The sequence below is a fragment of the Gopherus evgoodei genome, chromosome 1 (genome assembly GCF_007399415.2).
Source record: "Gopherus evgoodei ecotype Sinaloan lineage chromosome 1, rGopEvg1_v1.p, whole genome shotgun sequence".
Taxonomy (NCBI): Eukaryota; Metazoa; Chordata; order Testudines; family Testudinidae; genus Gopherus; species Gopherus evgoodei.
In genome coordinates this window covers 265,059,926-265,086,302 of record NC_044322.1, presented here as the reverse complement: position 1 = coordinate 265,086,302, position 26,377 = coordinate 265,059,926, and the positions used below count along the sequence as shown (strand labels likewise).

General features: G+C 44.0%; 1 protein-coding gene across 1 annotated transcript in view; it reads right to left on the bottom strand.

Moving 5' to 3' along the window:
- The window catches only part of RFX4 (regulatory factor X4), a 129,689-nt gene that overhangs the window by 91,445 nt on the left and 11,867 nt on the right, over window positions 1–26,377 (bottom strand). Inside the window, 1 exon segment of the mRNA XM_030544991.1 lies at window positions 12,850–12,936. Within this exon segment, the coding sequence (XP_030400851.1) occupies window positions 12,850–12,936 (87 nt within the window).

The window sequence follows — 26,377 nt, the reverse complement described above, 5'->3', positions numbered from 1 at the left end:
CCATTGAAAGACATGCCAGAAACAGATAGGAGCGGAGGAGCTTTGTTGCTGCCCTAAATGCCAAAGGCATAATGGGTACTAACTAACTATTGAGTCATGCCAGAATGCTCTGGAATGTGCTTCCAGAACTTTCTGGGGGAACCAGAATGGCACCTAGTGGTGGTACTTGATCTTGTTGGGTACTTCTTGAAGGCTGCATTCACTCCTTGAGTTAGCCAGCCTATTTGAAAGAACTTTGGCCCCCACCACTTTGCCATGTGCTGCTTCACAGCTTAATTGTATACATGTTCCACACTTCTCCTGGCTAGTCCTCCCAGGTCCCCTACACCCATTTTGGGAAATGTTGGTATAGATCTTCTTAATATAATACTTCCTCAGTACTGCCAACTCCTAATGCTCAAAACCCATGAGTCAGGGGCCAAAACCAAACAAAACCAACAACAAACCAATAAATATTTGTCCCCTGGTTTCTGAATCATGAAGTGCCACATTTTCCAGGTTCTCTCTGCACCACAAGGGCTAGAAATTTGGATTTTTTTTAAAAAGTGAAAGTGGAGAGCCTCCCATAATCACAGGACTCCAGAAGCTGGGAATTAAAGAAAAACACCAGATACCACAATACTTGAGATAAAATTTAGTCATCACAAAAATTGGCAACATTGCTTCCTCTTCTTTCTTACATGCTTTGATGAGCAGTGTAATAATTAACAATGATGCCATTTAAAGTATCATCATCCCAGTGAGCGCCCACTTAAATGAGTGGTTCAGATCACATTTTAGAGCTATTGTTTTTGACTCTCTGCAAACTCCTACATTCCTTCAGTTACACTCACTTCACCTTTTGAAGGTTTTCTTTGCAATCATAATAGTTGGAGACCAACATTTTTTTTTAAATGAAAGCAGAAACTGTAGAATCTCTCCATGCCCTTCTTCCTACTCAGCTAAGCCAGGCGGGTTCAGGACACACGTTGAGAAACACTGCTCTACTTAATGCTGCCCAGCACTTGAGTGTTGACTTCCTTAAAGGGGACTGATTTAGGTTATATTAAAGGAAGGGTCTCACTTGAAAGTTAAGAAATGTCAGATTTATGGTCATCTGTACAACCTTAATTCTGTCCCTTTGTGCATAGGCATATTATACAGTCTTTAATTACATTACCACATTCTGCTTTTTTCCACAGGACACCTGCCTCATTCAGTGCACCGGATAGCTGCACAAATTTAAATACAGTTTTTAAAAAGGTAATTTCACAGGGCTTATTTAAAAAGGAAAAGGGTGAAAACAAAACCTGTTATGTGCAACTGTAACAACTTTCTCACCGGGGTAGCCTGCCCTGACTGACTCTCTCTCTCTGTCCTGGAAGTTGAGGAGGTCCAGTCCCTTGGTGTCCCTGGGAGATGGGGAGGAAACATGCTGCTGGGTCTCATGGGGCACCCGGCTGGTTTCTGCCACATATGGTACTCCCAGAGGGGCTACAGGCCATGTCCAGGGAGGGAAGGGGAGCCCAACCTGATTCCCCCCACATACACACTACAACTGCTCTGGAATCTCCCAGACATTCCCAGAACACTGTTTGCTGCAGCTTTGATGCGGGCAGCATGAGGTCAACCTCAGGGCTGGTCTACACTACAAAGTTAAGTTAGCTTAACCTACATCAAAGGTTCTCAAACTGTGGTCCATGGACCACCAGTGGTCCGCAAGCTCCATTCAGGTGGTCTGCATAGTTTGTACTCTGTTCATAAGAACATATGAACGGCTGTACCGGGTCAGACCAAAAGTCCATCTAGCCCAGTATCTGTCTACCGAAAGTGGCCAATGCCAGGCGGCCCAGAGGAAGTGAACCTAATAGGCAATGATCAAGTGATCTCTCTCCTGCCATCCATCTCCATCTCTGACAAATAGAGGCTAGGGATATCATTCCTTACCCATTCTGGCTAATAGCCATTTATGGACTTAACCACCATGAATTTATCCAGTTCTCTTTTAAATGCTGTTATAGTCCTAGCCTTCACAACCTCCTCAGGTAAGGAGTTCCACAAGTTGACTATGAGGATAGTTGTCTGCAGATAGTTCCCTCTAAAGTGCGCACCTCAACGGTGGCAGATGAAAGAATGAAGTGCATGGCTCCACTAATTAGGTGCCTGGTTCCTGGAAAAGACACACATGTAAGGTGAGGTGAGCCTTGGGTAGAATAGGGGGTAGGTGGGAGAGGGCAGTGGGATAAGAAGAGGGAGTGGGGGAGAATTTGTGACTTGCAGGGCTGTGGCTGCCAGAGAAAGAGGTGACTTTCCCCAGCTCCAGGGCTGCAGCTGCCGGGGAGAGACCCCCGCCTCCTTCCTAGCCCCAGCTTGGGGGCTGCCATGGCGGGGGAGAGGGCACATCCATTGCATTAGAAAGGTATGAAAATATGAGTTGTGTGCTTTTATTTGTAGAACAAATAAACATTAACTATTATTAAGGTTTTCTTATATAGTGCTTTTATCCAAAGCGCTTTATGATAGTTAGCTAACAGTACAAACAACATTTGGAATGATCCCGTTAAGTGGTCCACCGAGACCTCAGCAATTTTCAAGTGGTCCACAAAAAGAAAAGTTTGAGAACCACTGACCTACATTATTCAGAGCTGCAAGAAATTTCACATTCCATTCAACATCATTACATCAACCTAGACCCAGTGTAGACACCATTAGGTCAATGGAAGAATTCTTCTGTCAAGCTAGCTACTTATCCTCAGGAAGATGGACTTACTATAGCGACTGAAGAACCCTTCCATCGCTGTAATAAATGTCTACACCACAGTGGCACATAGCAGCACTGCAGCTGTAGCATTTCAATGTAGACACAGCCTTAGAATTGTGTGTGTGCACGTGTGTTATTATTCCAGCAGGCTGCCAAAACTTTCCTGAGGGAAAATGAATGAGAGAAGAGAAATGGCCATTTTTAACAGTTTATCTCTCAGCAAAACCTAAACAGAATTTTGTGAGACAAAGAAGAGGCACTTCTGTAGCCGGAGGAGGGCATCCCTCCTGTTGAACATTAAAAGTGCTATGCAAAAAACAATGGAGGTGTGAGAATTTGCAGAGAACAGATCACAAGCATCTTTCATAAAGGAAAGTGTTTGGCAACCCAAGTACAGATGTCACTACTAGTTCCCCTACAATATGGCACTATCTAGCTTTTTTGCACACCAATGTCATTTCCAATGTTGCTGATTTTTAAGACAAAATCCATAAACAGATGCATAAAGGTGGCCTCAATTATTATTTCAGGAGTCATGCACAAGAGGCCAGAATTTGTCTCTAAGTCTCCTCTTCCTGTTATGCTTAGGGTTATTCTTCCCAGACATAAGGTCATACATTAACTTAGTACTTTCTATTTTATTGTCTAATTTATTAACAAAAATGGTAAACAAAATGGGAACAAGTATCAGACCCTGTGAAACCCAGTGGACGCTGTTCCCTCTACAGACTACAATTTCTAAACTTATTCTGTCTGTTCTGGTCAATGAGCTAGCTTTGAGATGTTTATCATCTTTTCATCTATGCCAGCTCGATTTAATTTTCCCTTAGGATATCATGTGACACTATATGAAATATCTTACCAGTATCTAAATTATACAGCAGTATAGTCACTAACCCCATCCATTTAGTTGCTGGGGTTTCATGTAAAGAACTATGAGCAGGTGTTTTAACCAATCTGATAGCAAGCACAAGCTATACACTATGAATAGTCCAAACTCAATCCTTCATGGCACTTAATGTTATTAACACCAAAATTAATTATAAGATCACAGACCCCAGGTAAAACCGTCTCCTAAGGTTTGTCTTCTCCTGGGTTCCTCCTTTCAGACTTTGCAGGCTACACACTAAATCCTCCTTTATATCTCAGTGAGGGAATGAGCTTAATGGTGCTCAAAATTTTTCTAACAATAGTTTGTTTTTCTAAATTGAAAATTGGATTCTCAGTACATCTAAAATATTCATGAAAGTGCTTCCTCAAAAAAAAATCTACATTTTTTGTCACAAAACTGAAATGTTTCAGTTTGTCTGGTTTTGGGCAAATATTTTTCATTGATTAAAAAACAAAAACAAAAACAAAACAAACACACCACCACATTTTGGTTTGTTTGTTGGGCAAAAAGCCCAGATTTTCCAAAAGACCATTTTTTTGTCATCAGCTCTAGAGCTACCTGTTTCACTATGTTATTTTCATTTAAGTGAAATTATCATGAATGTGGAAAGATTACCATGAAGAACTCCAGTTGTGTCTAAGATGGTGAAAAATTAGATGATATTTTTGTAAAGCAAAAGGTGATCATTCATAATTGTAACATCACGGCCACAAATAAGTGCTTGTTTAAAACACTGCCAATTAATTACAATGATAATCCATGTGTTCTAGAGATGTAAAATAAACAAGTGGGATTTGCAAGGTTAAAAAGGTATTGTGTGGTTTTGATTACATCATAGTAAAACCAAGAAACTGAGACCTGAAGGGGCTGTTGCTGGTTCCAGAACACTAATATATATGAATCCTGCAATCCTTTTTCATTCCTTTCTAACACTTGGAAGCAGTGCTTAATTTATAATGAAAGAGGTGCTGGGCCTCAAGCTATTTTTTTACTTTCATAACTGATTCAGCAAGCCCCAGAGGTGCCAGGGCTATGAATTGCCAAGCCTAGAGGTGCCAGGGCTCAGCCCTGACAGAAATTAAGCACTGCTTCGAAGTGGAGGTGAGGAGAAGGCAGTCTCATGGAAGGAGAGGTTGAGGGGTAGCTTGGTTTTTGTTTGTGTTTTCAAAGGGTGCTTTTTTGGTGAGGTGGAGAGGGATAATTGCACCTGAAGGAGGAGTCATGGGGGAGATGAGTTTTAGGTATGAAAATAAACATATGCCCATACGCCTTTTTGTGTACAGGCTTGCTTACTTCTCCTTTCTACAATATACTCCTGTGATCTCATTAGCTAATTGAATAGCAGATCTATGCATTATATTTAGCCTTCTTTTCATAAAGAAATACAGCCAATATTATTTTTCCTGTTTTGCAAAATTGACATGAAATTGAAGATGGAATGTTCTGTTTCAATCTTGCCTCAGGTCAGGTTCTGCAACCATTCGTACAGCAAGGAGATAATAATGGGTGTCATTTTCCTTTACTTTTGTGTTTATTCTTTTATTGCTTCACCACAGAACAGTGCCCTACATTAAAACAAACTACTGTTATTTAAATGAATGCTAAGTATTCTATAAAAGAAATACAGAAACAGGAACAAACCCTGGCTCAAGGTACCTCCAACACCAGAGTTCTCAGTACCTCCATGGCTGCAATTAAAGAAAAGCATTTGAAGACTTGAGGGCTATCCCATGTCTGCATGCACACACTTGTGCTATGCAGCTGCCATGTGCATGCGCTTTAAATAGCACCTCATCTCCAGGAGCTGAGCTAGTGAGTCAGCTCTCCCAGTGACATAACCAGCAGTCAGGGTGCTGCCTGTCAACATTGATTATCAGCAGGTAAGTAAGCCCAGTGGTCTGTGATGGGATGTTAGATGGGATGGGATCTGCGTTACTGCAGAGAATTCTTTCCTGAGTGCTGGCTGGTGAGTCTTGCCCACATGCTCAGGATTTAGCAGATCGCCATATTTGGGGTCGGGAAGGAATTTTCCTCTGGGGCAGATTGGCAGAGGCCCTGGAGGTTTTTCGCCTTCCTCTGCAGCATGGGGCATGGGTCACTTGCTGGTGGATTCTCTGCAGCTTGAGGTCTTCAAACCACAATTTGAAGACTTCAATAACTCAGACATAGGTTAGGGGTTTGTTATAGAAGTGGATGGGTAGGGTTCTGTGGCCTGCTTTGTGCAGGAGGTCAGACTAGATGATCATATTGGTCCCTTCTGACCGTAAAGTCTATGAGTCTATCAGCTGAATTATACCTTCACGACAACTGAGCAGGGAAGATGGCTGTGCTCCCCTGCTGAAACTAAGTGAAGGACTCAATGACTGGGATTGCCAACTTTCTACTCACATAAAACCGAACACCCTTGCCCCACCCATGCCCCACCCCTTCTCTGAGGCCCCAACCTCACTCACTTCATTCCCGCTTTCCTCTATGGCTTGCTCTCCTCACCCTCATTTGCTCATTGTCACCAGGCTGACTCAGGGGTTTGGGGTGCAGAAATGGGTGAGGGCTCTGGCTGGGGGTGCAGGCTCCAGGGTGTGACCAGGGATAAGAGGTTTGGGGTGCAGGAGGAGGCTCCAGGCTTGGCAGTGTAGCCGAGAGGTTCCGAGTATGGGAAGGGGCTCTGGGCTGAGGCAGGGGTGTGGGAGAGGGTACAGGGTCTGGGAGGGACCAGAAATGAGGGGCTCAGGGTGCAGGAGGAGGCTCTGGGCTGGGGCTGAAGTGCAGGGGGTGAAGGCTCCAATTGGGGGTATGGGCTCTGGTGTGGGGGATGAGGTATTTGGGGTGCAGGAGGGTGCTCTGTGGCTGAGAGGTTTGGAGTACAGGAGGAGGATCCAGGCTGGGGCAATGGGTTGGGGGCATGAGGGCTCTGGCTGGGGGTGCAGGCTCTGGGGTGGGTCTAGGAATGAGGAGTTTGAGGTGCAGGAAGGTGCTCTGGGCTGGGATTGAGGAGTTCAGAGGGTGGGAGGGGGATCAAGGCTGGGGCAGGGGGTTGGGGTGCAGGGGGGAATGAGGGCTCCAGCTGGGAGTGCAGGCTTTGCGGTGGGCACAGAGATGAGGGGTTTGGGATGCAGGACAGAGCTCCAGGTTTGAGGGGGGCTCAGGGTTGGGGCATGGGTGTGGTACCCAGCCAATGGGAGTGCAGAACTGGTGCTCAAGGCAGCGTGCAGAGTCCCATGACCCCTCTACCTATGAGCCAGACCTGCTGGCCCCTTCCGGGGCACAGGACAGTGCCAGGACATGTAGGGACTAGTCCACCTTAAACCAGCAGCACTGCCAACCGGACTTTTAATGGCCCAGTGTGTGGTGCTGACCGGAGCCGCCAGAGTCCCTTTCTGACCGGGCATTCCAGTAAAAAAACAAACACCTGGCAACCCTATAATAGCCACAGCCAGAAAGGCCCAGTCAACCAAGAACAGACTGGGACAATTAGGTCCCAAAAACACCCTAGTCCCTACACTCACCAAATGGCAATAAAGATGAGGAGAGAAACATCTCACATCAATTATTTTTCTTCTGTACAGCAGGTATAAGACCCTGGCCCTCTCTTTCACCCTACAGCAAAGACAGTCTCCCCCCACCCCCAGTGCTGCTATTCCAAAGTTGCCAGAGAAGGGGTAAGGAGAAGACAAAATGTAAAAAATGGGGTCCACTTACTATGTATAACCAAAAAACTTCAACCCTGGGAGTTTCTTTGGCCAATGGTTCTGCCTTCCTCCTGACTGGAAGCTTTGCTTCAAGGCTATCAGCATGCAGCTCTGTTTGTGGTTTGCAAACGCTACCAAGGTCAAGTTTTCATAAGAGTCTATGGTTTTGGCTGCCCCGCTTGAGAGATTCCTTAATTTTCAGAGTCAGACTTCCAACCAAAGTCAACAGAATTGGGGATGCTCAGCAACTTTGAAACACAGACACCTACACATGTTAAGTTGTATATGCACAAATTGAGGGATGTAAAAATAGTGGACACTTGAAAATTTTGATTTTAGTCTCTAGGTCTGTCAAGCAGCTGGGAAGAATCTCCCTTTATACCTGCTGGGACATCTGAGAGGTACTGACCCCTCACGTCATCCCCATGCAGTCCAACGAGTGTGATAGGACCCCTGAGATGCAATGGAAGCAGAAGTCAGATTTGGATGAACTCCCTGCATTAAGCCGAGCAGCTCCACAGTTTTCAGATGAACGGCCCCTCCCCTGTCAAATTTCCACAGTAGGTCTGACTGTTCTTAGGATTGGTGGGCCCAGTGCTGAAATGAGCTAGATCAGGGGTTCTTAACCTTTTTCTTTATGAGCCTCCCCGCCCCCCGCCCTGCATATGCTATAAAAACTCCACAGCCCAGCTGTGTCAGAACAATGTTTTTTCTGCTTATAAAAGCCAGAGCTAGAGTTAGGGGGTAGCAAGAAAGACAACTGCCTGGGGCCCCACACGATAGGGGGCACCGCGAAGCTAAGTTGCTTAGGCTTCAGCTCCAGGTGGTGGGCTCAGGGCCCCAGGCTGCAGTCCTACGTGGCAGGACATTGGCTTTCTGGGCCCTAGCAAGTCCAATGCCAGCCATGGTTGGGGGTCCCCCTGAAACCTGCTTGCAGCCCCACAGAGGACTCCAGACTCCTGGTTGAGAGCCACTGAGCTAGATGAAGGTAAGTAGTTACCATATCTCTCACTGTTATGTAGCCATGGGTGAGAATCCGGCCCCGAGGGCAGATCTTGTGTTCCTTGTACAGGCTGGGAGTTTCCAAAACACCTACATGACTTAGGAACACAAGATTAATTGACTAGAGAGGGTTGGAAAATGGACAGTTTTCTTCCCCCAGGAAATATTTATATCTGATATGAGACACTGTTGAAGACTGATACTGAATTGGATGGGGACCTCAGCTCAAATTAGCTATGGCAATTCCTTTCCACATAAATTTCAGAAAAATATATCTGCTAATTTAGGTGCATTGAGTCAATGTCACTTTTATGGCTCGGGGTTTTGCAGGCATGGCTTCTGTGGGGTCTGCAGGCATGGCATCACAGAAAGTCTTGAGATTCAGAAATCAGTCCCAAGGTTCTCAATAAGTACCCCTAAAATTGCTGAGGCTGAGCTGAAAAGCCTGTGATTAGGTATAGATGCTGAGCCAATGACTTCACATGCCTTTACATCAGCCCAACAAGCTACCAGAGATGAGAGACTGACACATGGTCATATAAACTCCTTTCACAGATGCACTGGGAAGCGGAATCAGCCCAGAGACACTTGAAATATGGCACTTCTTTCCCTGATCCTGATTCTCAGAAGACCCATTACAATACACTGATAAACCACAGATGGAATTTCCTTGGCCCACCAATGAAGTGGCCATCTTAGATGCTCAGGGGACACTTGGGAGTTAGAGGAGGTTTAATACTTGCCATAAAGCAAAAAAACATTACCCAAAGTGACCTCGACACCAGTTAACTCCACCTGCAGTGGAATGACTAGCCAATCAAATAAGCTCAAACCTGCACAGAACCAATATACTCTTTGCAGATCCAAAACAGAAAGCTCTGGAGTAAGAGCTACCCATACTATAAGACATTAATCAGAGCCTGATCCAAAGCTCAAAGTTAAAAGAAAGACTCCCACTGGCTTGGACTATGGGCCTGATCTAAAGCTCAGAGTCAACGGGAGTCTTTCCGTTGACTTTGATGGACTTTGGATTGGGTCTGCAGACATCGAGAGCATTCTGAAAAGTATGACTGCTCAGCATTGAACTCTTCGGCTATTAGGAGTTAAGTCATGTCAGGCATCACTTGAAAGATGGCTTTATTCAGGTTTAGCACACAGTTTGAAATTGATGTTATAAGGTATTAATGATCTCCATCTACACAAAACCTGGGCAAACAAATGATTGTTGTGAATCTGCCAGAATCATGGGCAGAGAAACTCCTTAATTTCTAAAATAAAACCTGGCAAATGAGTGGTTTCTCAACTATACTCATCAGTTTGCTTCAGTGAATTACAGCATGTGTTCTCAATTTGAGGGTCACAAACAAGTGTCAGGAGGTTCCAATCATTCTTCTCTTCCCATATTTCTAAAGTAGAGGGTTGTCCCACCTAGATCCCTGAGCAGAGGGGAGCAGAGTCCCTGTATAAAAAGGACGACTGGATTATTGTACTGTCATATCATCAACACCATAGCAACTGGACATCCTCAGAGTAATTCTCCCTTAATGCAATAAAAAAACGTGAGGAGGGACAGTCGGATAGATTGAATGCAAAATATGGGGTGGGCGGATTGTTTGTCTTTGTTTTTTAAAAGCATAGTAAACAAATGGATTTTTAAAACATTTCAGTTAAAAGTGTTTATGTTTAGACCTAAGCAATCTCCTGCAGAGTAAGAAATGCAAACATATATTGTAGCATGGACTAACACATAAAATGCAGAGATGGAAAATTACTTATGTTGTTTATTTTCTCTATCTAAATTGAGTAAAATGAAAAGAAAAAGCCAAAATGGGGGGAAGTAAATGGTTAATAAAAAAAGGAAGAAGAATTTTAAAGGGAAACTCATCTTAAAAATCATTTCTGCCTGATTTTTAAACCTGTTATAAGCAACACCTAAAATTGCTATAACTGAAGATAATTAAAATATTTTTTCCTCTGACTAGATTTAAAATTGCCACTGTCCCTTTAATAACCTAAGGTAGTAGTAGCATAGGTAAGGGCATATTTAACATGTGATTGTAACCTGAGAGTCTATTTTTAAACACGTGATATACAGTAGGATGGATTGATTAAGCCACTGTTTATTATTTTAGTCTGCATTCCAACTGTCTAGTGGTCACCTGTTAAAAACAAAACAGATGATTTTACTCTTGATCTAATCCTGACAGTTGCATTTTACAGATCATAACTTTTTATACAGCGAGCCCTGAATTCTGCAACCTATTCTATTCAGGCAGACCCCTGTGCCCACGCAGAGCCCTACCAAAGCCCTGGCTCTGAGTATCCTGATCTAACCAACAGACAATACTACTTCTTCTTCAATATGTTTTTAATGGGAGGCTAGCAAACGTTCCAATGAAAACATGCATAATATTATCAGCTATCACAGTAACCTGGCTCTTCAGACTACACAACTGAAACGCTCTTTCATTCCAACAATGACTGGATTTGGAAACCTATTTTACATTACTTAGATTGTTTGTACAGCACCTAGCACAGGGGGATCCTGGTCCATGACTGGTGTCCGTAGTTGCTAACACTACACAAATAATAACCAACAGTTTTAAATCCCATGTATAGTGTAACTGCCTTTTTGTGTTGTACAACACGGTTCACTTCATTTACCAAATCATTGCCTTGAAAAACAGCATAGTGCAACTAAGTCTACACCTATGCTGCGATCCAAGGTGCGCTTGCAGTACTGCTAAAAATAGCAGTACAGATGCAGTAGCCCAGGCTTTAGCAAGGGCTGTACAAACATGGTGGATAAGGAACTGGTTAAAGGGGAGACTCCAGCGGGTCGTATTGAAGGGTGAACTGTCAGGCTGGAAGGAGGTTACTAGTGGAGTCCCTCAAGGATCGGTTTTGGGACCGATCTTATTTAACCTTTTTATTACTGACCTTGGCACAAAGAGCGGGAATGTGCTAATAAAGTTTGCGGATGACACAAAGCTGGGGGGTATTGCTAACACGGAGAAGGACAGGGATACTATTCAGGAAGATCTGGACCACCTTGTAAACTGGAGTAATAATAATAGGATGAAATACAATAGTGAAAAGTGCAAGGTCATGCACTTAGGGATTAATAATAAGAATTTTAGATATACGTTGGGGACGCATCAGTTGGAAGCGACGGAGGAGGAGAAGGACCTTGGGGTATTGGTTGATAGCAGGATGACTATGAGCCGCCAATGTGATACGGCTGTTAAAAAAGCAAATGCGATTTTAGGATGCATCAGGCGAGGTATTTCCAGCAAGGATAAGGAGGTGTTAGTACCGTTATATAAGGTGCTGGTAAGACCTCATCTGGAATATTGTGTGCAGTTCTGGTGTCCCATGTTCAAGAAGGATGAATTCAAACTGGAACAGGTCCAGAGACGGGCTACTAGGATGATCCAAGGAATGGAAAACCTGCCTTATGAAAGGAGACTCAAAGAGCTTGGCTTGTTTAGCCTGGCCAAAAGAAGGCTGCGGGGGGATATGCTTGCTCTATATAAATATATCAGGGGGGTTAACGTTAGGGAGGGAGAGGAATTATTTAAGTTTAGTACTAATGTAGGCACGAGGACGAATGGGTACAAACTGAATATTAGGAAGTTTAGACTTGAAATTAGACGAAGATTTCTAACCATTAGGGGAGTGAAGTGCTGGAACAGCCTTCCGAGGGAAGTAGTGGGGGCAAAAGACTTATCTGGCTTTAAGACTAAGCTTGATAAGCATATGGAGGGGATGTTATGATAGGATAGTTTAATTTGGGCAATTGATCTTGGATTATCACCAGATAAGTCTGCTCAATGGTCTGCGGGGAGATGTTGGATGGGATGGGAACTGAGTTACTGCAGAGAATTCCTTCTTGGGTGCTGGCTGGTGAGTCTTGCCCACATGCTCAGGGTTTAGCTGATCGCCATATTTGGGGTCGGGAAGGAATTTTCCTCCAGAGCGGATTGGCAGGGGCCCTGGAGGTTTTTCGCCTTCCCCTGCAGCGTGGGGCATGGGTCACTTGCTGGTGGATTCTCTGCAGCTTGAGGTCTTCAAACCAATTTTAAAGATTTCAGTAACTCAGTCCTGGGTTAGGGGTTGTTATAAAAGTGGACTGGTACGGTTCTGTGGCCTGCCTTGTGCAGGAGGTCAGACTAGATGATCATATTGGTCCCTTCTGACCTATGAGTCTATGAGTCTATGCCAGAATCCAGGGTATGTACTTGCATTGCTAGCCCTGTTGAAGCCAGTCACCCCATGTCTGCATTGCTATTTTTAACTCCGTTAGCAGGGCATTCCTACCTGAGCTGAAATCACCCCTTGGATTGCAGTGTAGAACTACCCTCATTGTAAGGCATATACTTTTTTCTTTATATATTCAATATCATGATGAAAGAAAGATAGATTTGCATATAAGCATCAACGTTACGATGGCATGTTTTAACAAGTTAACTTCTGCACATGGGCATACCCATAACCTCACTTAAACTGAATGAAAAATTACTTACTTTCATCATTAGAAACATTCCCCAGAGAGGTGTGACTGGAATACCGTTTGTTTTCACTTTCATTGAGACATCTTTCAATCCAGCTCTCTGCAAAATAACAAAATTGCTTTTTTGTCTTTTGAGTAAATACAAATCTTTTGAATAATCTGAAATCTACAGTACAGTTAGGGTTGCCAACTTTCTAACTGCAGAAAACTGAACACCCTTATCCCACCCGCTGCTCCTGTTCTGCCCCCACTCACTCCATCCCCCCTTCCTCTGTTGCCTGGAGGGGGTACAGCCTCTGCAGGGGGCGAGGATGAAGAGGTTGGGGGTGCAGGAGAGAGCACCAGGCTAGGGTGTGGAGCTGAGGGGTTTGGAGTGTGGGAGGGGATTCCGGGCTGGGGCAGGCAGTTGGGGGGTGGGTACGGGCTCTCGCTAGGGGTGTAGGCTGCAGTGTGGGGCTGGGGACGTGAGGTTTGGGGTGCAGGAGAGGGCTCAGGACTGGGGCAGGAGTGCAGGAGGGAGTTGCGGGTGCAGAGCAGGCTCTGGGCAGCGCTTACCTGAGGTGGCTCCCAGAAGCAGCAACATGTCCTCTGGCTCCTAGGCATAGGGTCAGCCAGATAGGCTTCATGCGAGGCCCTCACCCACAGGCACCGCCACCACAACTCCCATTGGCCGCAGTTCCTGGCCAATGGGAGCTGCGGAGCTGGCTTTCAGGGTGGGGGGCAGCACGCATGGCCTCCCTGGCCACCCCTGCACCTAGGGTTGCAGGGACCTGTCATCACTTCCGCGAGCCGTGCAGAGCCTGCCTTAGCCCCTCTGTGCCACCAACCAGACTTTTAGCAGCCTGGTCAGCAATGCTGACCTGAGCCGTCAAGGTCCCTTTTCAACCCGGCATTCTGATCGAAAACCGAACACCTGGCAACCCTAAATACAATCCTCTCTTCTTCTTCAACACTTAGCCAGACAGTCAGTTGGTCATAGCACTAGTTCGTCATTTGGTTTGTTCCTGTGCAACTGTGAAATCTTAATGGCCTGAGAGTCCAACATTGGAACAGACTTGATGAACTCTTTTAATAGGGAGTCTCCCCCGCAAGTCTGACCTGAACCTCATCGTGATGGAGGAGGTGTAACAACCGAAGTAGGGGATTGCTCATTGGAGCTATGCCATCAGCAATGAAGGCTTGTCCAAAATATCATCTTGGGCATTATGCCAAGTGGACAGATCCAGTGTGAACCCTGAAAATGATGGCTAACACAGGCAGCAAAGATGCAGGGTAGAAGCTGCACCTAGCTACCTGAGATGAAGGAAGTCACTTAGAAAGACTCAACAGCTCAGGTTGCACAGCGTGAAACCAGTACTGGTAGACCAGGAACAAGGTCATGTTACTGTGCCTCCATCTCATCCCAATGGGACAAGATATTTCCCAGGATAATCATTTGCTCTTCTAAATACAATACAGGACCACAATTTTTGCTAGAGGCCTTTCTGCTGGATTTCACTCAAAACTTGCCCAATCCTCTTCCTGCCTTCAACTATCAGATTTCTGTTTTAAAAAACTACACAGGCTGAATGAGATGTGTCCATGCACATTAGGAGTCTTTTTCACAGAGACCAATAATTTATCTGACACATAATTTAATGTGACAAGACAAATCGAGAGCCCTGTTCTCCTGAAATGTTTTCAAAATTATGCAGGGAATTGAAACAAGTGCACGATGCATATATGCCTAGGCCTCAATCTTGCAAAGCCTTATGCATGATTTCAATGAGACTCTTCACCTGTATAAAGTCAACCAAGTGTGCAAGTTTTGGCAGGGTTAGAACCCCTACATTGAGGCCCAGTCCTGGAATCAGATCCACTCAGGTGGACACTTATCCTCTCATGAATTCCTCCTCCCAATAGATAAAAGATCTGGCCGTGGAGATCTGATTACAGGAGTATGGCCTGAGATGCCAGATCTTCAGGACAAGGATTGTATCTTCTCATGTGTTTGCTTGTACGACTCCTAGAACAATGGAGCCTTGAGTCTGGCTGGGACCTTTGGACACTACTGCAATGAGTGTAATTCTTCCTCTCACAAAACTAGTATTAATGGTCACGTGTACAGACAGGAAAAGGTAAAGATGGGTGGAACTGACCATGGCCATAGGTGTGGTAGGAAGAGGGGGAACCCAAGCCTGCAAAAGTGGCCCCTACTTGCAGCAGATAGCAACCCAGCTGAGAAAAGACTAACAGGAAATTAAGTTAGTCAGACCCTGGTATATAGCACATAGCCAGGGCCAAAAGGGATCTGGATGACCACACACCCACTTTACACCACACAGCCTACATGAGAGACCTAAAACATTAGTTTCAGGGTGCAGTGATGGGCTGGCTAAGGTCTAGGGGATGATTGTCTGGGGAATTTATCATCCTGGTGGGTAAACATGAGCGCACTGGCATTGTGCGGGCAGCTCGCTGCATTGCTAAAGTGTATCCAGTGGTTTTAGAGTGTTAATTTGAGGGTATACTTAAAAGTTACTAAAACAGGACATGTACAGCTTTGGTTAAGAATTGAATTTGAATAAAGAAAGACCTAAGTAATCATGGCCAGACAACACCCGTGAAAGCAGCCTCATGCATCTAGGTGCGCACGCATGCACGCAACGGGGGTCCATATAGAAGTACTCAAGAAGGGCAACATGAAGCAGCAAATCACATGTTTGCCAGAACCCTACCAGAAGTCTTCAGTTATAGTTGTGCACATACTGTTCAAGCTGGTTAGCCCCTGGACCACAGGTTGCAGCTGCTTCATGTTGCACCCTCCCTCTATCTCTATTCCGTATGCATTCCTGAAAGGAATAATGTTGTGGTGCAGCCTTCATTCCCTTAATTATGCCTACATTTGCATGCACCACCCAGGGCCGGCTCTAGGCACTATTGTTCCAAGCATGTGCTTGGGGTGGCACTTTCCAAGGGGGCGGCACTCCGGCTCCTTTTTTTTTTTGCTTGGGGTGCAAAAAGCCGGGAGCGGGCCCTGAGCGGAGGTGAGCTGCGATGGTGTGGGGGTGCAAGAAGGGCCATAGGAAGTAACCCTGGGGGGGGGCACGCAGAGGAACCTCTTCCTCTCCCAGCTCACCTCCGCTCCACTGCCACCTGGTCCCCTGAGCGCGTCACCACTCTGCTCCCCCCACCCTCCCAGGCTTGCTGCAAAACAACTGATTCACGCGGCAAGCCTGGGAGGGAGGAGGGAGAAGCGGAGTGGCGGTGGTGCACTCAGGGGAGCGGGCCAAGTGGAGGTGAGCTGCGGCGGTGGGGGGCATGGGGAGGGTCGCAGGAAGTAACCCAGGTGGGGCAGAGGAACTGCTCCCCCCAGCTCACCTCTGCCTTCTCCCCCAAGCACACCACTGCTCCGCTTATTCCCCCTCCCTCCCAGGCAAGTCTGGGAGGGAGGGGAAATGCGGCACGCCTGGGGGAGGAGGCGAGGACAGGGATTTGGAGAAGGGGTTGGAATGAGGCAGAGAAGGGGTGGAGTTGGGGCGGGGCCAGGGGGCACGGGAAAATAATTTTGCTTGGGGTGGCAAAAAACTTGGAGCCGGCCCTGGTACCACCTCCCCTTTCTTAACTGTTTGCAGGTTCTGTGCACAGAGGCAACACATTCACCATTGTACTGCAAAACACCCAAGAAGTATCAGACCATTAACGCTCTCCTTCCTAGAATTTACTCCCTTTGCAGATGAGGATCAAGGATTTTTCATACTTTTTCAGGAAGGCCACTAAAGCAAACGAACACTGCAGCAACATATAGCTATTGTTTCTGGTATGCTTATACCCTCTCAGGAAAGCTGTTTCTCTTTCTATCACATCCAGCACGGCCATACATAAGACCACCCTGAACCCAGTGGTTTAAAACCTTACAATAGAACCTTGATAACTAATCTGTACTTTACCCAATCACAAACCACAAGTCTGTGTGGGTATCTGATTTCCTGGCTTTCACAGAAGAAAAGTGCCTGTTGAAGTTTTGCTGCAAGTCAATCCAGTACACTATGTAAGGGCCATATACCACATTATCTCTGCCCCACGTCTGGTGTTCCTGCCACATGCTGAAATTGAGCCAGTGATGCTGCCAATCCCTCCTGCTCTTTCAGTGCTGTTGGGCAGAGGGATGGGCTCTCAGCAGTGAAGAGGAACCGGGCACTCAGGATTACAGCAGAGTGAGGGTTGAGAGGCCTATGAGAAAGGCAACCCCACCTCTTTGATGCAAGCTCTTTGGAGAGCAGCCTTTGTTGCTTATATGCACCTGATGGCATTGAGCTCAGATGCTGGGAGTAAAAGCAAACATAGCTGCCACCACCTCTGAGCAGGGAGCCTGATCCCCTGCTCTTCATCCTTCTAACAAGAATTGTGTGAGCCATCCTAGCAACAGGGAGCTGGGAGTAGCCATCTGTATTTCTCTTCAGTGCCTGGGCCGGGGGCTGGCCCTGGGGGCAAAGCTTTTTCAAGGTTTTATTTGGTGGTATTTTTCTTGTCAATATCTTTACACATACCAAACCCACTGTCTTCGATTAATAGCACAACTTATATAGAACCCTTATATAGAAGACTGACAAAGTATGATACAAACTATAGTATGCACAATCCCCCCATCTCTTAATGCAGTCACCTATGGGATGAGACACAGCTGCTGTTTAACAACATTACGCAACACTAAACAATTTAGCAGCGAACCCCGCACAACACTGTCTGCAGCACCCTGGGTTTTCCCCGGTGCTCTCACATTCAAGTATCTATCAAACCTCTTCCAGTATGCAAAATTATTTGACCTGCCAAGCAGCAGAGAATAGAGGAAACTAACCCTGAGTCTCAATGTTCAGGGGATTACTGGCAAATTTACCAAATTACAGAGCACACTACAGAACCTGGCTGAAAAAGGTCTGCCTCTTTAAATGATGTGACTGGCATGATGAGCTGAGTGATGGAAATCTGGCTAACACAGCCAGTGCTAATTGGTGCAGCCAGACATTCAGCCAGGCATTTCCTGTGCACCTGGATCAAGATTTCCAAAATTGGGTCCCTAAAATTAGGCTCCTAAAGCCATATTTAGCACCTGTAATAAATGAGCTTTGCAAAAGTGCTGAGCACCCACCAGTCCTCACTGAAGGCTGCAACAGTGATTTGCTGTATTTTTGCTTGAAATCAGAAGGACTCTGTCCATGTGGATCTAATTGTGGCATCAGGGCAGAGATTTGCAAATGACGGCAGAATATGGATTACATTGTTTTGTAAAGCTCACCTGCCAGGTAGTTTTGGCCCCAAATTAACTATAGAGAAAACTATTCTTAACTCTTATTTTTTTAAAAAGTTTTTACAAAACCTAACAGCCAACACTAATAAGAATATTTTCGTGCATTTCTTAAAAGCACAAACATGTCTTTGCAAAAATTTAAATATTGCCATCAGGGACTTGCAGATCCCAAATATGGCGGCAGTGCACTAACGAAAATTGAAAAAAAAAAAAAAAAGAGAGAGAGAGAGAGAAACTGACTAGAAACAAAAAGTGAAGCTGACGGGTCTAGTTTAGTTTCTCACCTAAGCAAAAAAATACAATAAAAACCCAACTAAAAAATAAGTTTGATTTTTAAATTCTTTCAGATCTTAATAATAGAGGCCATGACCCTACAAAAACAACCATATGGGCAGGCCCCTGAACATGCACAGACCCCTACAGACTGTAGCAGGGCTCTAGGCAGGCCCTGGGTCTCACTGTATGGTTGTCTTTGCAGGATTGAGGCCCAAGTATTGTTCTGTGGCCTTGGGGTCTACTTAGTGGTTGGTTAGCATAGCCAAGCACAGTCCCCACAATAACAATGCAAGTCTGAGCTCTGTGAAACAACAGAAGCACATCTGTTTATTGCAGGAATGGAGTCCAAAGGCAGCTTCCCTCCTGTAGCTAGGGAGTTTCACTTTCACCCTCCCGCAGGAAGCACACACACCCATCCGCCCCTCAACTTCCTCTAAGAATTACTTCCCAGTGCAGAAGTCCTTCCCGCATGGGAGGACTCAGACCTTTTATGGGCTGTCTGTGGGCGAGCTAGTAATATTTATTGCAGTCACCCCATGGGGACTCTGTATAGTAATGCAATTCGGTAGCTTTGTTAGACTATTAGTAAAGAATACAGGTAAGGATTTTTTTAATATAGTTTTTGAGATGACAGTGCCTCTTTAAATAATATGTAAATATATAAGGGACTAAAAGTGGACTGTCAATCAACCTGTCATTTTACATGCTGCATTTTGCAAGCTTTTGTATATTTTTTGATATGAAAGTGAAGACAAGCACATTATAAATATTATACCATTTCTCTATGACCAAAAGAAGCAGACTCTTGAAACCAAGGTAATTTTTCATTCTTGATTTTCTTGCTAAATAACTTGAGAACAGGACAATTAACTTCAGAGTACTTTCATAAAGACAATTTGAAGGTGTTTCCTCAAAGTAATGAGCATTTCCTGGACTAAATGAAATTTGCCAAAGTATTTATCATAAAGAATGAGGCTGAAAACCAATGTGTTTATTAGGCCAAAATATTTTTATTATTGTATCTAATGAAAGCACACTCAAATTATTTCTAAATGGACATTTTTAAAGTTCTAAGTTAAACTCAAATGGAAGGAAAGGACCGGCAAAAAAATAAAATGGGTTCCCATGCTGTGAAAGGTCAGTTTTTAAAACAATTTTTAAAAGGTGTTATATATAAATTTACCTCCCACTTTTTGCCAAAGTCCTGCAAAGACTTGCAATCTGCTTAACTTGTCATAGAATCAGAGTGTTGGAAAGGACCTCAGTGGGTCATCTAGTCCAACATCCTGCTCAAAGCAGGACCAGTCCCCCAGGCAGTTTTTTACCCCAGTTCCCTAAATGGCCCCCTTAACAATTGAACTCACAACCCTGGGTTTAGCAGGCCAATACTTAAACCACTGAACTATTCCTCCCCCCATACATGTAATCTCATTAAATTCAGTGAGACTCTTCCTATATTTAACAATCGGAGTACCATGTGTTTAAAGTTAAACATGTGCCCAAGTCTTTTCAGGGCTGGGGCCTTTATCTGCCTTCTTAGCTCTTACTTATTCCCACTCATTTCCTTACCTAAAAGTCAGTAAGGCTCTTTCTCTCTAGAACAACTAGTATGTTTTCGTTTACACTGCGTTTCAAAACTGAACTGGGAAAGAGAGGCTGGGATTCCCCAGAGGAAACACAAATATATGTAGGCTTGGAAAGATTAGATTTTTATTAGTAAATGTTGGTAACTGTCAATTTCACCGTACATACACAAACCAATGAAAAAGTATTTCCATCGCTAATAATCAAAACTTACAAATAGGCAAGGTAAGAAAAATGCTGCTTGAGAACTTATTGCAATCTCATTTACTTTGTATCTTTTGATGTGCTGCCGACGATCTGTGTTTTCATGGTTATAAAGATTTAACTTTTTGAATCTCAACATTTACTGTCATTAAATAATAATTGACTGACGCCCTCCACCCTCGTTGTCTGACAACCCCCATAATTTAAATTTTCACAATTGCAGGAAATCTATAACAATTTAAAAAATGCTTAAACTCATACTTTTGTGTAACTGTGAAAATTTAAATAGTAAAAATTGGAGTTGGAGGGAAAGGGGCAAGGAAAGCCTAAAAACAAACTCTGATATCCGCTGAAATTTTAAAAATATTAAAATCAGATTCTGCCAAGCCTAAATATATGACAGTTGTTCTGAGGACAAGAGCCTTGATGATCTGTAGGAGAAGAGGGAAGTTAGTCAAAAGCTTTTATTTTTTTTTTAAATTCTCACAGAAGATTGACAGCATAATTTTCTTTCCTTGTTTTTTCTCTTCTCTGTCATGTAAATGTTGGCATTTTTCTGCTTCAGCTGAAGGAATTGAGATGCTGAAGCGACAGGGGATGTTGTGACGGCCAAAACTATAACAGGGTTCAAAAAAGAACCAGATAAGCTCATGGAGGATAGGTCCATCAATGGCTATTAGCCAAAATGGTTAGGGATGCAACCCCATGGTCTGGGCATCCCTAAACCTTGGACTGCCAGATGCTGAGAGAGGACACCAGGGAATAGATCACTTGATGATTACCTGTTCTATTTATTCTGTCTGAAGCACCAGGCATTTACCACTGTCGGAAAACAGGATACTGGGCTAGCTGGACCATTGGTCTGACCCAATATGGCTGTTCTTATATGTATTGCTGGCAAACAGCTTGAAGAAATTCTCATTACAGGAGCTAATTGGAGCTGAGAGATTATAGTAAGCAATAAGACTTTGTAAATTTGCATATTCAAAGACTAGCTATTGAGATTGAGATATACTGTGTTTATGTAAATTCCTACATCCTGACTGGCTAATAACTGTTAGCCAGAGTAGATTGTAGTTGGATGTTATATATGTGAATAATTGTACTGAAGGAGGAATTCACAGAGTCATAGCTTTAAGGCCAAGAGAGATCATTATGAGCATCTAATCTGCCCTTTATTTTGTCTCAGCCAATCACAGTGCAGGGATTTTCCACCAGTTATGCCATATTCTGCAATCTGGTTGTATGATTGTCATAATCATTGTATGGTTATTTCTCAGTATCCGTAACTCCAATGTGCAAATCTCTCCACTTTGTAAACCTTCTGGTGTGATTGCCTGCTGAACTCAGAATTTTCAAGTGATTTAACAACAATAAATAGAATCATTTACTTCAGCTTTGCACAGGGATCAGGATTCATCCTATATGGATTGCTTTGATTTGCTGATTGCTGAGTCACCTCTGAAGTGGGATATGGCTGCCGTTAGAGCTAGAAATGGGCCAAAGGAAAACATTTTGATTCAACCACCCATAATGGAACCTGAATGAGATCCACTCCTATCACTTTCATTATAGCCTTCCAACAATACTACAAAGCAGATTTAAAACTGGGTGCTAAGCAGTTGAAGTAGAGGGGAAGTTATGTCTACAGATTGTGAATAGTGTAAGCAAAAACTGGCCTGGACACCATTACACTCGCAAAGAGTGCCAGGAGATATTTAATATCCAGATGGAGTCAAGGAGACTTCATTTTACCTGAGAGAGGGCAGTTCCTGCAGCACACTTGAACCTTACTGCCACGCTGTGGTATTGGTTCAACATTTTCAAAGGGAAGAGTTGCATCTACTACATCTGTCACTGCCACCTCGTTCTGCAGCCAATCCCAGTGCTGACCCAGCCAGCCACAATTAGCTATTCTTGCGACATCTCAAGACACGGGGGTGTAACTTGGGACAAAAAATATGGCAGGTATAAGGAGGGACTGGGGACTCAGCTCAGGGGACTGCCCCTAGGACATGGAATCTTCCATCTGTAGTTCTCCAGATCAAATGCAACCCTCCATCTTACTACCCAAATATCATTACTAGAGAAAGACTGTCCAATGCCCTACATGAACTAACTTGTGATCTTACACTATTCCTAGTGGATAAGTGTTCACATCAGGAAAAACATGGCTCTAATAGGCAATCACAGGAGAAAGGCTGCTGACTGAGTGCTTTATGGAGACTGAACTCTTTTCTCGTCTCTAGGGATGGTCTCTCTAGCCTGAAGCACATTGATATGAAAGACCCTTGCATTCCTGCTGCCCATGTGGGTAGACAGAGAACTTCAGCCTCCACAACTATTAATCAGACAATGTTTGTGAGCACTAAATTTGCGTTGACCATCACATATTCTGTGCTAGTACAGTGATTATCACAATGGGGTGACAATCCTAGTATGGGGTCTTTGCATGTTATTGCAGTGCAAATAAGTAATAATGATAGTAAAAGGAAAAAAATAGTGCACCTTATTCTAATATTTCTTCTGGGGAAAGAGAAGTCCACACAATACAGCATTGCTTTGACCTAAATCAATCAACCATATTAACATTAAGGAAAAGTCAGGACTTTTAAACTCCCAAGCCATATTCTCCTTAACAGAACAAAACACTTTTGGCCATTGGTCTCTGCAGGACAACCACACCAGAGTATACCCAGCAAATCGTGAAGGGCCTAACCCAGAACCCACTGAAGTCAAAGGACAAACTCTCATTTATTTCAGTGGACGCAGGAGCAGGGCCTAACAGCTATCAACCGAAACACAAAAGTTCATATGATAGGATCTAATTGTTGAACATAACATTACTGCAATAGGGACCTGCGTATAGCCCACTGAAGCCAGTAGGGTCTTTCTATTGCTTTCAACAGGCTTTGGATCAGACACTAAATACATAAAGCACTACCTGTATATAAATAAAACTTCCCTGGTGGCTCCATTTTCTGCAGGAGCTGTGCCTTCAGTGTATTTCTTATTTATTTATTTAATTTGTGAATACTACTGGTGGTGAAGAAAACCCTCTAGCAGGGACCAGAATGTAACCAGTCTATAGTTATTTCCTGAAACAATGAGTATGTCCAGACTATCCGCCGGATCAGCAGGTAACAATCGATCTATCGAGGATCGATATATCGCGTCTCATCTAGACACAATATATCGGTTCCCAAACACGCTCCCGTTGACTCTGGAACTCCACCAGGGTGAATGGCAGAAGCGGAGTCGACGGAAGAGCCGTGGTTGTTGATCCCGCGCCGTGAGGACGGGAGGTAAATTGAAATAAGATATGTCGACTTCAGCTATGCTATTCCCATAGTTGAAGTTGTGTATCTTACATCGACACCCCCCCTCAGTGTAGACCAGGCCAATGAAACAATGGAGAAAACTCATCCTTGGCATCTCTCCCCTGACTTTAACAGAGTTACCTCTGGACTGAATTTGACCCAATAGCTATAAGATACTTGTCTAGTTTATCACAAGGGGTGTCAACTGCGTAGCCTAATGACAACAGTTTTAAACTGACAACATTTAACTATTTCAATGCTAATCATTTAAGCATTAACATCTAACTGTGTTTATCCACTGTGGTTGAGTAGCATGGAAATTAGCCTGGAAAAGATCTAGCAGGTCAGTTTAACCACGTTCCGGGGCCCTGCTAGGACTGTTCCCTACTGTGTATTCTAGTCTATGGCTTGTCTAGTCTAGTTTTAAATGTTCCATCCCTTCCCTGAAGATGTTATTATTCACTCTAATAGACTCTTCCCTACTAGGAAGTGTATCTTCAGCCTAATGTTTCTTTTTCTTAAATTCATCCTGTTACTCCTAGTTATTATACCAAGGCTTGAAGCGTGCACTCCAGAAAGCAAGCCGCCCTGGGACAGGGGAAAGAGAAAAGGGAAGAGAGACAGCATCTATGAGAGGAAAGGTGAAGGAAGTAGTAGCCCACAGGAGAAGGTGGTGGGGGGAGAGTTGAGGGGAGAGCAAACTAGGGTGAAAGCTTGGCAATGAGGCCATGAGTCAAGTACCACCAGAATATTCTCCCCACAATCCAACCCTTGCTGCCATTAATACAGACTAATCTAGCAGAGTTGGGACCAGCTCCCTAATAGTGTGCACTGTAGGTGATTATAAAGCAGCAAGTCATGGACAGGCTTATAGCCAGAGCTAGCTGTATGTCACTTGCTCTGACTAGAAACCCACTCATGTCTTACTCCTTCCTTATCTCCTGTAACACATGCTGTTTCGCTGCTAGTTGCATACACCAAATGCCTCCATCGCCTGAGAAGCATACTGTACTATGCACTGTTGGAAGTGTCCTAGGGTTGACTACAACAGAGCACTGGAAGCTTTTGGAAGAGTCCCTCTCTTTTAAAGGGGAAAAAATCACGATCACTCTGAAAACTTGACCAAAACACGAGATTTATTTCCTAGCCCCAGCCACCTGACGTGGGACTGGGTTACAAACAATTATACTCCTGGTACATGGCAGGGGTCAGTCGCCATCGATTCTAGTGGCTGATGTTATATCTTTTTTTAAAACAGTCAAACAAATGCAACTAATATACTGTCAACCCAAACCACCACCAAAAATCAATATGGACAATTAATAAAACACAGAGATGTTTAGGCTGTAAGTTAGAGTAGATGACGTCAACTCTCAGGGCAAATGAAAGGATTCTTCTGCCTCCTCTGGACCATTAGTCAATAACAATTATCTGTCAAGCTCAGTGGCTTTCTGATCATATGGCCACCTTTTCTCAGAACACTCCTTGAGGTGGATCTGCTACCTTGAGCCTGGATTTACTGTTTTTTGTAATTTCATTGTCATTGACTGGATGTGTATTGTGTGTCAGCCCATCCAGGAGTACTACTGGTAGTATCTTGGTTGGCCTTAAGAAACTAAGTCAAAGTCCTTCTTGGTTTTGTGTAGTTGTCTTCTATTCCTCCTGTAGGACTGATCCTCAGGGATGCTTATGTAACATAATCTTGCTGCAGCTGGTATAGCTCATTACCGTGGCAAGTTCCCAGACACGGCCTCTTTGAAATCAAACATACTTTCCCACTCCCAACAGGGGTAAGTGTGTAGCATTCTTGTTGTAGTAGTTTCTTTACGTTCTAGTTTCTTGGCCCATCGTTCTGTTGGAACTACTTCAGCGTTAATTGTCTTTGGTCCAAGAAACATGTTAAAGGTGCTTCAGAGGTAATGAACAGAACAGGTAATCATCAAGTGATCCATTCCCTGTCACCCATTCCCAGCTTCTGACAAGAACCCTTAGTGTGTATATGTACAGTCCGTAGTACTGTGGGACACTGATCTTTGCTGGGACATCCTAGAGGTTTCTCAAACTGCGAGGCTGACCTCCCGGAGAAGGCTCCACTCTCCACTCCCTACCATGCACAAGAAAGCCCAGGAAACATGAAAAAAGAAACGGGAGCTTCCTCTTTCACTTACACCACAAGAAGACAAGAATCTAATCTTGAGTATTCAGCGCTGAATGCTAGCTGCTCAATAGGCTGTTTGCGGGAGCTCCAAGTGGAAATGATCCAGCATGCTGGAGAGGTAAACAGGCTGCTCTGTCCATGGGATTAAAATGCTCTCTAACTGCAGCCTACCAGTCCATGAGCCCTCCTCCCCTCCCCCAGGAATGCCCTTTGCTGCCCCATCCACACCAATTAAAATGTTTATATTAGGGCTGTCAATTAATAGCAGTTAACTCACGTGATTCACTCCAAAAAATTAATCTCAATTAAAATAATTAATCACAATTCATCATGGTTTTAATCGCACTGTTAAACAATAGAATACCAATAGAAATTTATAAAATATTTTGGATGTTTTTCTACATTTTCTTATATATTGTATTCTGTGTTGTAATTGAAATCATAGTGCATATATTAGTTTTGATTATAAATATTTGCACTGTAAAAATAATAAACAAAAGAAATAGTATTTTTCAATTGACCTCATACAAGAACTGTAGTGCAATCTCTTTATAGTGAAAGTGCAATTTACAAATGTAGATTTTTTTTGTTACATAACTGCATACAAAAACAAAACTATTAAAGCTTCAGAGCTTACAAGTCCACTCAGTCTTACTTCTTGTTCAGCCAATTGCTAAGACAAACAAGTTTGTTTACATTTACAGGAGATAAT